Source organism: Patagioenas fasciata, chromosome 1 (genome assembly GCF_037038585.1).
Source record: "Patagioenas fasciata isolate bPatFas1 chromosome 1, bPatFas1.hap1, whole genome shotgun sequence".
In the NCBI taxonomy this organism is placed as follows: Eukaryota; Metazoa; Chordata; class Aves; order Columbiformes; family Columbidae; genus Patagioenas; species Patagioenas fasciata.
Window position 1 is genome coordinate 130,174,926 of NC_092520.1, and position 13,250 is coordinate 130,188,175.

Sequence of the window (13,250 nt, forward strand, 5' to 3'; positions counted from 1 at the left end):
TTCAAACCACAGCACTACACCTGCTAGTAAGAAGAAAATTAACTCTATCCCAGCCAAAACCAGGGCACATCCTAAGAAGGTGGCAGGATCAATAGTTCAACTGAAGTGCATCTACACCAATGCTACAACATGGGTAACAAACAGGAGGATCTGGAAGCCATTGTGCAGCAGGAAAATGATGAGGTAACTCACAAAACTGGAGTGCTGCATTAGATGGCTACAAACTCTTCAGAAGTGGTGGACAAGAAGGACAGGAGGTGTGGTAGCACTGTGTCTTAGGGAGTTGTTCGATTCTCTAGAGCTTAATGATGGTGATGATAGGGTCAAGTGTTTACAAGTAAGAATCAGGGGAAGGCCAACAAGGCAGGTATCCTGGTGGGAGTCTGTTACAGATGACCCAACCAAGATAAAGAGACAGACAAAATATTATATAAGCAGCTGGGAGAAGTCTCACAATTGCTAGCTTTGTTCTCGTGAGGGACTTCAACTTACCCAGTGTCTGCTGGAAATACAACACAGTAGAGAGGGAACAGTCTAGGGGGCTCCTGGAGTGTGTGAAAGACCGCTTTCTGACACAGCTGGTCAGTGAGCCAACAAGGTAAGGTGTCCCACTGGATGTGTTGTTTGTGAACAGAGAAGGACTTGTGGGTAGAGTGTTGGTTAGAGGTCATCTTGAGCATAGCAATCAAGAAATTATTGAGCTTTCTATTCTTGGGGAAGTAAGGAGGGTGGTCAGCAGAACTGCTATCTTGGGCTTCCGGGGCGCAGACTTTGACCTCTTCAGGAAACTGGTTGACAGAGTCCCTGGGGAGGCAGTCCTGAAGGGCAAAGGAGTCGAAGGCTGGACATTTTTCAAGAAGGAAGATTTAAAGGCACAAGAGCAGGCTGTCCCTGAGTGCCAAAAGATGAGCCAGCAGGGATGAAGACTGGCCTGTCTGAACAGATTGCTTTGGCTGTAACTTAGGAATAAAAGGAGAGTTTATGACCTTTGGGGTAGTCCACTCAGGAGGACTACAAGGATGTCATGAGATTATACAAGAAGAAAAATAGAAAGGTTGAAGCCCAGCTAGAGCTGAATCTGGCTGCTGCTGTAAAAGGCAATAAAAGATGTTTCTATAAATACATGAGCAACAAAAAGAGGGCTAAGGAGATTCCCCATCCTTTATTGGATGCAAGGGGAAACATCATGACAAAGGTTGAGGAAAAGGCTGAAGTACTTACTGCCTGGCATGCCTCAGTCTTTAATAGTAAGACCAGTTGTGGTCCAGGTACACAGCTGCCTGAGTGGGGAGACAGAGTTGTCTATACTGACATTGGGGATTGCCCTGATTAAAGTGCAGGACCTTGCATTTGGCCTTGTTCAACTTCATGAGGTTCACACTGGTCTGTCTCTCAAGCCTGTCAAGGTCCCTCTGGATGGCATCCTTTCCCTCAAGTATATCAACTGCACCACTCAGCTTTGTGTTATCTGCAAACTTGCTGAGGGTGAACACAATTCCATTGTCTATGTTATTAATGAAGATACTAAATAGTAGTGGTCCTGCTATAGACCCTTGAGGGACCCTTGAGTTTCTTCAGCTGTATCTAGCGCTGTGTGTATATATTCATCTGTACTTTCATTTTACTTCTCAGTCTTCAATCTAATGCTGCAACTGTCTCCTCTTTTACTGGGGTCTTATTCTGAAACAGTCACCACATTCCCAGATTTCCTTTTCCCTTAGTCTGTGTCCTCATCACTATCCTTTAATCCAAATTAGCTAACATCTGACACATGGCCTTTATTTTAGGTGTCTGTTTAACTCCTTCTTACCTACGCTGTCTTGTTTGTCTGAAAATACTTCAGAATTCAGATAGTTCTATTGCAGTGATTATGCTGAATTTTGTATGACTAAATGCAGCAGACAAACGAAGGTTTCAAGGGAGAATAGAATGTATTTTTCTGTCCCTCACTCACGCCTCCCAAGCACCAACAGCCACATATCAATCCTATCTCTACTCATATTACAACTCCCTAGATAGATGAACATCATTTCATGATCTACTGTTATCCTCCCACAATGCTTAGGAGTCAGAACACATAAAGAAAGAAAAAAACTGAGAGGGCTTGTTCTATTCACCTTGCAGTAGCAATCCCCCCAATCCAATGGCTATCGTCAACTATTTAAAAAAGGCTTGCAGAGAGAACTGAGTCAAACCACAGTGGGCACAGTGACAGAACAAAAGGCAGGAATCATGAACTGCAGCAAGAGAAATTCCTGATGACTGTAGCACTGGAATAGGTGCTGAGAGAGCATCCTTGGAGATTTCCCAGACTGGACTGGACAAGGCCTTGAGCAACCTGTTAAAGCTTTAAACTTCAGTCTGCTTTGAGCAGGAGGTTGGATTAGATACTTCCAGATGTCTTCTAAACTAAATCTTTTCTATGAGTCAGTGATTCTATGATTTATACCTCTGGAAGACCTAGAGATGATTCCAACAGTTGGCTGAGGTAGTGGCAAGGAACAAGTTCCAACAGTGAGTAAGAGGGAATAAGAAGAACCAGACAGGGTAGTGGATGAATTTGAACCTGAAGAAGGGAAAGAGTCAGAAAGAAGAGAGTGATTTCAGTGGTACTGTAGTCAGAAAACCAATACTCTGCATTTGTCAAAAGTACCCACATCATGCTATTTGAAAATCACATCTAACTGTAGAGAAGAAACTGGAACATCTCAGCTCTATGTAATATATCATAGCAAATGCTGGCTTTTTAAAAGGAACACTCACACTTCCCATTGGCACTCTTTGCCAATAGGATCATAAAGTCTGAATTTTACTGTAAAAATGCCACTGCCAGATCTCTGAAATATCTGTTTTTCCAAAATAAATACAACTCTTGCAGCTTGCTACATGACAAGGTTCACGGTGAGGTAGATCATGTAACAAGATGGCTGAAACTCTTAGGCTGTAGCAGAGAAGTTTCACAGCTGAGTTCCTCTGAGAGCACACCCCCCAACTTCAGTGCCACGCAGTCCATGGCTGAGCTGACACTGGTGTGCAACTGGGCCTTATAAACGTCTGAGGTACAACCTGAACTTTAAGGAAGTCCAAAGCAATGTAACCTAACAATAACAAAGCTACGGAAAAGTATTTTCTTTTACTAGGTGAATTTTCTGCCAGTGAGCTGGCTCAGTATAGAGTCAGATAAGCACCAGTGCCAGCACAAGGGAAGGAGGAAGACCATATGGCCAGGGATCTGGGAGACAGGAAGGTGGGAGCACAGCATCATTGTTTTGTATATGGTTATACTTTCACAGCATTGCAATATCCTTGTGTGAGACCTGCATTCCTGCGTCAGAGAAGGCTTCAGGTTTATTCTCCCTGAGGCTTTAGATAATAAATTGTGTGCTTGATTTACAAGAAATACACTCCCGCTGCCAAGTCTGTATATTGTCTCATGCTTAAACTTCAAAACTTCTGCCAGAACTTTCTGATTTCAGCTATCTATACTTCCATGCTCTAGTCTGACACTCAGATGAGGAACTCAGAATTAACAGTGGATTTTGAAAATATAAGCCTGAGAATTGAACAGGAGTCCTGGTGTGTCAAGTAACATTACCAATAATAGAAGAAGTACTGTTTAGATACTAAGTGACATCAGTATCTTCAAATGCAGATGTAGCCAACTAAATTTTAGTAAACAATTTTGTTGAAGAAGTACACAGAGAAATAGAATCTAATTCCCATGCCCCTTTTCTATGTTGTGTTATGTCTGCAGGGGAAACAGAAGTCCAAAACAAAAATAAATTGTATTTCTCATTTTAGAGTCAGTAGAAATAACTCTGAATATACTTAGGAAGCAAATCTATGCTCTCTCTAATGACTTTTCTGCAGACAACTGCACATTCATGCTCCAAAAGTTCAGTGTATTTAAGGTAATAATTCCCTTCTGCTTCTGAAAAGACTTATTTTTGGCACAGAAAATACGCATGTGCTTTTTTTTGCATGGTTCACTGAGTTGTAATGTACAGGGAAAAGTGTATTAAATAAATTTCTTTCCAAGACTACAAAGTTGTGGAACTTAAGATTCCGAAGATTCCACACAAGAGAAGACACTATATCTCAGTTTAGAAAAGGAACATTACTGCAGGTCATAGAAAGCAACAGAACTCTGCCGAAGTCACTGTAAATCAAGCCACACAAGAGCTTGGAGAGGAGAATTTCAAACCAAGACAAGTAAGAAAAGGTAAATTGCCAAGCCAAATTCTCAGGCTAAATGCACAAACTTAAAACAGAAGATAAAGGCTTCTTACCCCATAAACCTTCTTGGCTCCTGCCTTCGCAGCAAACATGGAGAGGATTCCTGTGCCACTTCCAACATCAAGGACAATCTTATCTTTAAAAACATGTTTATTGTGATACATTGAGTTTCTATATGTTAATGTACGCACTTCATCCTTTAACATTTCCTGTGATGAAAAAAAAAAAGGCTTTGTGCTGTTATTTGAAATATTCATATGTATTCAACACCGCTGCTGAATGCATTCCTTTATTATAATTTAAGCATTATTAACACACAATCTGAAGAGTTTTTCAAGTACTTCAGGGTGCACACATCAAAGCAACTGTAAAATGCTAGCTACTTATAAATGAACTATTAAGAAGAAGCATGATGACCTCTGTACAATTTTATTTCTCTAAATATTACTTCAGTGTTACAATCTATTTTAATTTGTCATTGTCAAGTTCTGATTTTTACTCCACTGATAGCAGCAGTACACACATTTCATTCCATTGACACCTTGTTCTCAAATGTGCATATATCAGCCAAATTATATCAATAAAGAGCACTGAGGTCAAAATCCAAATGCCACTTTTAAGAGAAGTGGAGGCCATTCAATACACACTTTAACTCTCTCAAAACGCTTCTATTAGTTCTAGAAGGCTGAACTTTTCCTTATACTACTGCCACCAATCATAGTTTAAGCAAGCAGGGAAATGAGATTTTGAGTTTCAGGATAAAAAGAATCAGTTCACTGCCGAGTACTCTGAAGCATTAGTGTACTGGATTGTTACACATATCAGTTGCTTACTTACCTCTCCTGGCAGGAGATTATATATATGCTCAATAACTACATGAATAATCAGCTATTTTTATAATCATAAAACATTATTTGGTATCAGGCAGAGAAAGAGGCAGAGGAACAGTCCAACAACACTGAAAAGTGACAGAGCACACCCTCATGGAAACTGTTTCCAAACTTATTAAGGACAAGAAGGTGATTTGGAGATGATCGACCACCAGATAGCTTTTTATGGTGATGAGGATGTGGATGAGGGGAGTGGATGCTTGTTTATCTTGATTTTAGCAAGAGCTTCAACACTATTTCCCATAACATCCTCATTGAAAAACTGATGAAATATGGATTACATAAATGGACAGTGAAGTGGACTGAAAACTGACTGAACTAGTGCTCTAAAAGAGTTGTGATCAGGAGCACAAAGTCCACCTGGAAGCGAGTCACTAGTGGTGTCCCTTCACGAGTCAATACTGGCACCAGTACTATTGTATACCTTCAATAATACACCTGGATGATTGGAAGGAGTGCAGTCTCAGCAAGTTTGCAGTTGATAGAAAATTGCAAGGAGTAGCTGAAGCACCAGGTGATTGTGCTGCAAATCAGGAAGACCTCAACAAGGTGAAGAAAGAACTGACAAGAATCTCAATAAAATCAACAAACGGAAATGCAAAGTCCTGCACATGGGGAGGAATAACCTCATGCACTACTATAGCCTGAAGGCTAGCTGTCTGGAAAGCAAACAGTATATGCTGAAAATGACTTTGGGAACCTGGTGGACAGCAGTTTGAACATGAATCATCAATGTGCCCTTGCAGCATTTTGGGATGCACTAAATAAAACATCACCAGCAGGTCAAGGGAGGTGGTTCAACACTGGTGAGACCACATCTGTGGTCCTGTGTCCAGTTCTGGTTCTCCAGGACCAGAGATGTTGGAGAAGATCCAGTGAAGGCCCGTGAAGAAGATTAAGGGATTGGAGCATCTGACATAGAAACATAGAATCATAGAATCATTTCAGTTGGAAGAGACCCTCAAGATCATTGAGTCCAACCATTACCTAACTCTAGCATGTCCTTAAGAACCTTGTTTATACACCTTTCAAACACCCCCAGGGATGGTGACTCCATCACTTCCCTGGGCAGCCTGTTCCACTGTTTAACCACCTTTTCCATGCAGAATTTTTTCCAAATATGCAATCTGACCATTCCTTGCCACAACTTGAGGCCACTTCCTCTCCTATCACTTGCTACTTTGGAGAAGAGACTGACATCCTCCATGCTACAACCTCCTTTCAGGAAGTTGTAGACAGCAAGAATGTCTCCCCTCAGCCTCCTTTTCTCAAGGCTAAACAGCCCCAGTTCCCTCAACCACTCCTTATAAGACTTGTGCTCCAGGCCCCTCACCAGCTTAGTCACCCTTCTCTGTACTCTCTCCAGTACCTCAATATCTTTCCTATAGTGAGGGGCCCAAAACTGAAAACAGTATTCAAGGTGGGGCCTCATCAGCACCGAGTACAGTGGCATGATCACTTCCCTAGTCCTGCTGGCCACACTATTCCTCATACAAACCAGGATGATGTTGGCCTTTTTGGCCACCTGGGCACACTGCTGGCTCATATTCACCTGTCTGTTAATCAATGCCCCCAGATCCCTCTCTTCGAGACAGCTTTCCAGCCACTCTTCCCTAAGCCTGTAGTGCTGCCTGGAGTTGTTGTCACCCAAGTGCGAGACCTGACATTTGGCCATGTTAATCCTCATACAACTGGCCTCGGCCCAACGATCCAGCTGGTCCAATCCATCTGTATGGACTTCCTGCCTTCCAGCAGATCAACACACCCACCCAATTTGGTGTCATCTGCAAACTTATTAAGTGTGCACTCAATCTCCTCATTTAAATCATTGATAAAGAGATTAAACAGAACTGGCACCAATACTGAGCCCTGGGGAACACCACTCGCAACCAACAACCAACTGGATTTGACTCTGTTCACCACAAGTCTTTCACAGAATCACAGAGTCACAGAATTGTTAGGGTTGGAAGGGACCTGTGGAGATCATCTAGCCTAGCCCACCTGCTAAAGCTGGTTCACCTAGAGCAGATCGCACAGGAATGTGTTCAGGTGGGTTTTGAATGTCTCCAGGGAAGGAGACTCCACAACCTCTTCGAGCAGCCTGTTCCAGTGCTCTGTTGCCCTCAAAGTAAAGAAGTTTCTCCTCATGCTTCGATGGAACCTCCTATGCTTCAATCTGTGCCTGTTGGCCCTCACCCTATCATTGGGGATCACTGAAAAGAGTCTGGTCCCATCCTTTTGACACCCACCCTTCTGATTTTTGTAAACATTGATAACATCTGCTCTCAGCCTTTGATTCTCCAGGCTGCACAGACCCAGTTCTCTCAGTCTCTCCTCATAAGAAAGGTGCTCTAGGCCCCTAATCATCTTTGCAGCCCACCGCTGGACTCCCTCCAGTAATTCCTTGTCCTTCTTAAACTGGGGAGCCCAGAACATAGCAGAGATGCAGCCTCACCAGGGCAGAACAGAGAAAGAGGATAAACTCCCTTGACCCTGCTGGTCACACTTTTCATAATGCACCCCAGGATACTGTTGACCTTCTTGGCCACAAGGGCACATCATTGGCTCATGGTCAGCCTGTTGCTGACCAGAACTCCCAGGTCTTCTCTGCAATGCTGCTTTCCAGCAGGTCCACCTCTAGTCTGTACTGGTGCCTGGGGTTATTCCTCCCGATGTGCAGGACCCTACACTTGCCCTTGTCGAACTTCATTAGGTTCTTCTCTGCCTGTCCAGGTCTCACTGAATGGCAGCACAGCCTTCTGGTGTGTCAGCCCTTCCTCCCATTTTGGTATCATCAACGAACTTGCTGAGGGTGCACTCAGTCTCTTCATCCAGGTCACTGATGAACAGGTTGAGCAGGACTGGACCTAATACTGAACACTGGGGAACCTCACTAACGATAGGCCTTCAGCCAGACTCTGCACCATTGATCACAACACTCTAAGCTCTGCCATCCAGCCAGCTGATGAACCATCTCACTGTGCATTCATCCAGCTCACACTTCCTGAGCTTGCCTATGAGGATGTTGTGAGAGATGGTGTCAAAAGCCTCTCTGAACTCAAGGTAGACAACAATTCTTTGGGCCCAGCTCTCCAGCCAGTTCTTTATCCATTGAAGAGTATACCCATCCAGACCCTGATCTGCCAGCTTCTCCAGGAGAATGCTGTGGGATACAGTGTCAATGGTTTCACTGAAGTCTAAGTACACAACATTCCCAGCCTTTCCCTCATCTACTAAGCGGGTCACCTTGTCATAGAAGGAGATCAGGCTGGTTAAAGAAGACCTCCCTTTCATAAACCCATGCTGACTGGGACTGATTGCTTGGTTGTCTTGTATGTGCCATGTGATGGCACCCAGGATGATTGGCTCCATGACTTTCCTGGGCACTGAGGTCAGACTGACAGGTCTGTAATTCCCTGGATCCTTCTTTCAGCCCTTCGCCACCCTTGGATGGATCCCATCTCACCCCATAGACTTGTGGGTGTCTAAGTGGTGTAGCAGGTCGCTAATCATTTCCCCTTGGATTAATTTGGCCTTGTTCTGCTCCCCATCCCTGTCTTCCGGCTCAAGGGTCTGGGTACCTGGAGCAGAACTGGTCTGACTGACTGAGTCAAAGAAGACATTTAGTATCTCAGCCTTTCTCTCATCTTCTGTCACTATGTTTCCCCCTGCATCCACCAGAGGATGGAAATTCTCCTTAGCTCTCCTTTTGTTCTGATATATTTATAGAAACATTTCTTGTTGCCATTTACAGCAGTAGCCAGGCTCAGCTCTAGCTGGGTTTTGGCCTTTCTAATTTTCTCCCTGCATAACTTCATGGCATTCTTCTATTACTCTTGAGCAGCCTGTCGCTTCTTCCAAAGGTTATCAATTCTCCTTTTATTCCTAACTTCCCGCTACAATTATCTATTCAGCCAGGCCGGCCTTCTTCCCTGCCAGCTCACTTTCCAGCACATGGGGAGGGCCTGCCTTCCTTGAATCCTTTCCCTTCAGGACTGTCTCCCACGGGACTCTGTCAACCAGTTTCCTGAAGAGGTCAAAGTCTGCCCTCTGAAAGTCCAAGATAGCAGTTCTGCTGACCTCCTTACTTCCCCAAAAATAGAAAGCTCAATAATTTCATGGTCACTATACCCAAGGCGACCTCCAACCGACACATTACCCATGAGTCCTTCTCTATTCAGAAACAACAGGTCCATTGGGCGTCTTCCCTAGTAGGCTCCCTGACCAGCTGTGTCAGGAAGCTGTCTTCCATACAGTCCAGGAGCCTCCTAGACTGTTTCCTCTTTGCTGTGTTGTATTTCCAGCAGACATTGGGTAAGTTGAAGTCCCCTACAAGAAAAAAGGCTAGAGACCGAGAGACTTCTCCCAGCTGCTTATATAATATTTTGTCTGCCTCTTTATCCTGGTTGGGTGGTCTGTAACAGAGCCCCACCAGGATGTCCACCTTGTTTCCCTTCCCCTTAATTCTCACTCATAGACACTCAAACCTATCATCACCCTCATCAAGCTCCAGACGATCAAAACCCTCCCTAATATACATCCCCAACAATGTCAACAATATTGATTTGCAGTTTAATCCTGAACCAGAAGCTCTCAGCTGGAACATCATCTGTCCCACAGCGGACATGATGCCATGCATTCAGCTGTCCTATCTCCCTTTTCACCTTCCCAGTCCATCCCTCCTAAGGAGCCTCTATCCAGCTATTGTGGCATTCCAGTCATGAGCACCACATCTCTGTAGCCATGCAACTGCATGCTCATTTCTAATTCCTCATGTTCAATTCGCCAAGCTGCATGTACTACTGTACTGGCACTGCAGAGAGGCTCTCTGTCATGTTGATTTTCCAGAAAATCTATGAGACCTTCCCTCGTAATACAGCATCATGATACTTCCTTGTTTGTGTGCTTACATGTGGGGTGGGCCCCTTCTGCTCTGTTTTACTGACTGACTATGAGGTCTTGTCCGCACCGCTCTGCATCTTTTGCTTACCAACTCTGCCCGCTACTTCCCCATGTGCAGTCACCTGGGTCACCATCTCTTTCCTCTATCATTCTTAGTTTAAAGGTCTCCTCACCAGGTGGGCCAGCCTCTTATTCAAGATGCTTCTGGCCTAGTTTGTCAGGTGGATTCCATCCCTTTCTAACAAACCTTTATCTCAAAGAGGGTCTCACAGACATAAAAGCTGAAATCTTGTCATTGACACCAGTTGCATAATCAGTTGTGGACCCACAGAAGCACTTCTCCTCAAGTCTTTATTTGCGCTGTTAGAATTAAGGTAAAAAAACATGTGGCACACCTTGCTGTTGATCACCATCCTAAGAGCTGTGCAGCCATACTTCATATGCTCCAGGTCTCATTGGTGCTTTTGTGGAGTAGCAGCATTAGTAAACCAAGGCTGATCTACAGGCTGGAAAAATCTCAGAAGCCTCTCCACAATATCCTAGACCCATATGCCTAGACCAGCAGGTCAGATCAGTATATGGGACCCTGTCCACAGCAGGAGTGAGACTTCCACTACTATCGCTTGTTGCTTCCTCCCAGTGCTTCTGCGTGGCTCAGGGCCAGCTGGTTCTGATGCTTCATTGTACAGAATTTCCTGCCCTTTATCTACAATGAAGACACTGAACCTATTCTGTAGCTAGAGGTCTGCAGGTGGATCAGGAGCCTTCCTCCTGTTGCCAAACATCACAAGTTTCCAGCTTCATGATCAGAGAAGTATCCACTTGCAAACCTGGTAAGTAGAGACTCTGACCACCCCTCTTTTCAGTACAGTTGGGAATTTAGGCTCTTGTATATTCAGGATCTTGAAGAAAATCCAGTCAGTCTGTTTCTCATGTCCCTGATTCTGTGAAGTGTGCCAACCTCCTCTAGCAGCTCCTTTGCTTATTTGCCATAGATCGTCTACCAGTACAGACTTGGTGCAGGTAAGGAGGCAATGTCCTACTTCCCAGTCTCAGAAAGAGGCTGCAGGTACTCCTTGCACTCCCTGAGACCTATAGAGCTGCATGCATCCATTCATCAGGATCTCAATCTAATTTGAGGTCTCTGATGTGTCTTCAATATTTCTCTTCGGTCTACTTCTCACTCAATTGTTCCTCTGTCTTTCATTCTTGGATTGAATTTCTGAAGGCTACACTGGCAAGATTTAACTGGGAGATAGAAATCTTCTGTTTATGTATATGCCCACAAGCTATTATTAGAGTAATGGAAATAGATTCTGTTTGTTGTGTGGTTTGTGAAAAGTGCCACTGATTTCACATTGTTGGCCTTTTTGCATCCTAGTCTTTAAGATGCCATCTTATTGGGTCACATAAATCTAAGATAGTAGTGTCATCTTTAGAACTGGTCTACAGTCAACTTTTTGGTGGCAAATATGGTCCACCATGTATTTTGAATTCTTTCCAGGAGTGTACTTACTGGAGAATATTGAGCTATACATTTTCATTAATGCAGCCTGTGCATTTAAGTAACATGCCTGGAGTTCAAGAAATTACTTGACTTCTCATGTCAGCTGAGTAGCTGTTCTGTTGGCATTTGTGCTCAAATATGCAAAAGAACCAAAGACCTAACTTAGCAATTAGGTATTTTCCATGTGTGCAACCCTCATAAATGCACTGAATTGATGCACTAATGAAGATCGCCACTGTACAGATAGCTAATATGAGCTCTGTATAGAACATATCTATGTAAGATTCTAAGGGACACAGAGGTTTTGAGTACAGGTCCCTAGAGAAGTGGGTGATATCTTTGGCAGTTAACCAGATAATACAATCTCCTGAGTTAAGGCAGAGGAATACAGTTGTAAGCAAGTGGGAGAGGGATAAATAACTTAAAAAAATAAAAGAAAATAACAACAACAACAATAATAATAATAATAGTTACTGAAATTAAAAAAAATATTACCTCATGAATTCCAAAGTGAGCATAGGAATCAAAGTAATAATCTCTGGATGTCATCTCTTCTGGACTGATGAGCTTTGCCATCTTGCCTCGGCCTGGGCAGCTTGGTTGCAATGGAACATGTATAACAGATTGAACTGGCTTTGGAACAACAGCAGGCTGAGGAGGCTGGGATGGGATAGGGCAAACCTAGGAGAACATGGAATATTTTTAAGAGGCATCATTAAAAGCAAACATTTTTCTCTATGTCTAGTATAGTGATATTATTGTGACTATCTAGGAGATAGTAAGACCAAAGACACATGGGATATCATAAATGAAATTTAGGCTGCCTTCTGTTCCTGGCTCTTTATTTACTGTCTTGGAAAATTTCCTTAATGGCATTTTCCTTGATATTACTCTGTAGATACCTACATCAGTGCAAAGTAACAGCATATTATTGGTGTTGGCTGAAGTGTGTGACTCCAAACATTAACACAAGGCAGTTAAGAGATAGGTTTTCTTCTTTAGTGTCTTTTTCTGTCAAACTGCTACAGCTTTGTGAGAGGTAAGTTGTAATAAATAAAAAGTTCCCTGCAAAGAAGAGCTCATAATTAAATTATTTTGGACACAGTGTTGCCAACAAGAAGGACAGGACTCACAATTGATTCTTAGTTGTGAGGTAATGTTTCTGACTGTATTGATGAGATAGGTGTAAGAATGCTCGCAGTATCTGAAAGTATCTGATGTTGAGAGTCAGCATGTCCAGAAAGCACTGTAGGGAGCCATGAGGGATATATGATTCCCTAATTTAGTTTCCTGGTGTTGAGAGATGCAGGAGCTATGTGCTACCAATACCCTCTGGCCCATTGCACTTCATTTTTCCTTGTATATTGCATCTCCAACACCATAGAGCCAAAATGCTCACATCCCCTTTACTCAGACACGTGTAGCACCTAAGGCAGAAGACAGAATGTTTCACAAACATGGTTTGGCTCATAAGTATACCTACATCTTTCATCCCTAACATGAAGTAAAATGCTGAAAACTGAGAAAGACTGAGCAAGATGCTACAGCTTCACAAGTCATCAAGAGCTTCATATATTAAGAAAGACAATCCTACCTAAAATACATCACCTCCTCTTGTACTTTTAAAAAAATTTTTGGACTTAGTAGTTTCCCAGTGGGGACTAGATTTGCCTGAGCCTCTCCTAGCTACTTCCATGAAGTTCACTCTGTCTCCT

At 43.3% G+C, this 13,250-nt stretch overlaps 1 protein-coding gene across 11 annotated transcripts in view; it reads right to left on the reverse strand.

Moving 5' to 3' along the window:
• The window catches only part of PRMT8 (protein arginine methyltransferase 8), a 91,650-nt gene that overhangs the window by 35,136 nt on the left and 43,264 nt on the right, over positions 1-13,250 (reverse strand). For all 11 annotated transcript variants that reach the window (XR_011741485.1, XR_011741481.1, XM_071815112.1 and 8 more), the window contains 2 exons: positions 12,031-12,216; positions 4,290-4,445 (listed from right to left, as the gene is read on the reverse strand). Coding sequence is in view for 9 of the 11 variants with exons in the window: in XM_071815112.1 (XP_071671213.1) it covers positions 4,290-4,445; positions 12,031-12,216 (342 nt within the window). In the remaining 2 variants the exon portion in view is untranslated. The remainder of the gene's footprint in view (positions 1-4,289; positions 4,446-12,030; positions 12,217-13,250) is intronic.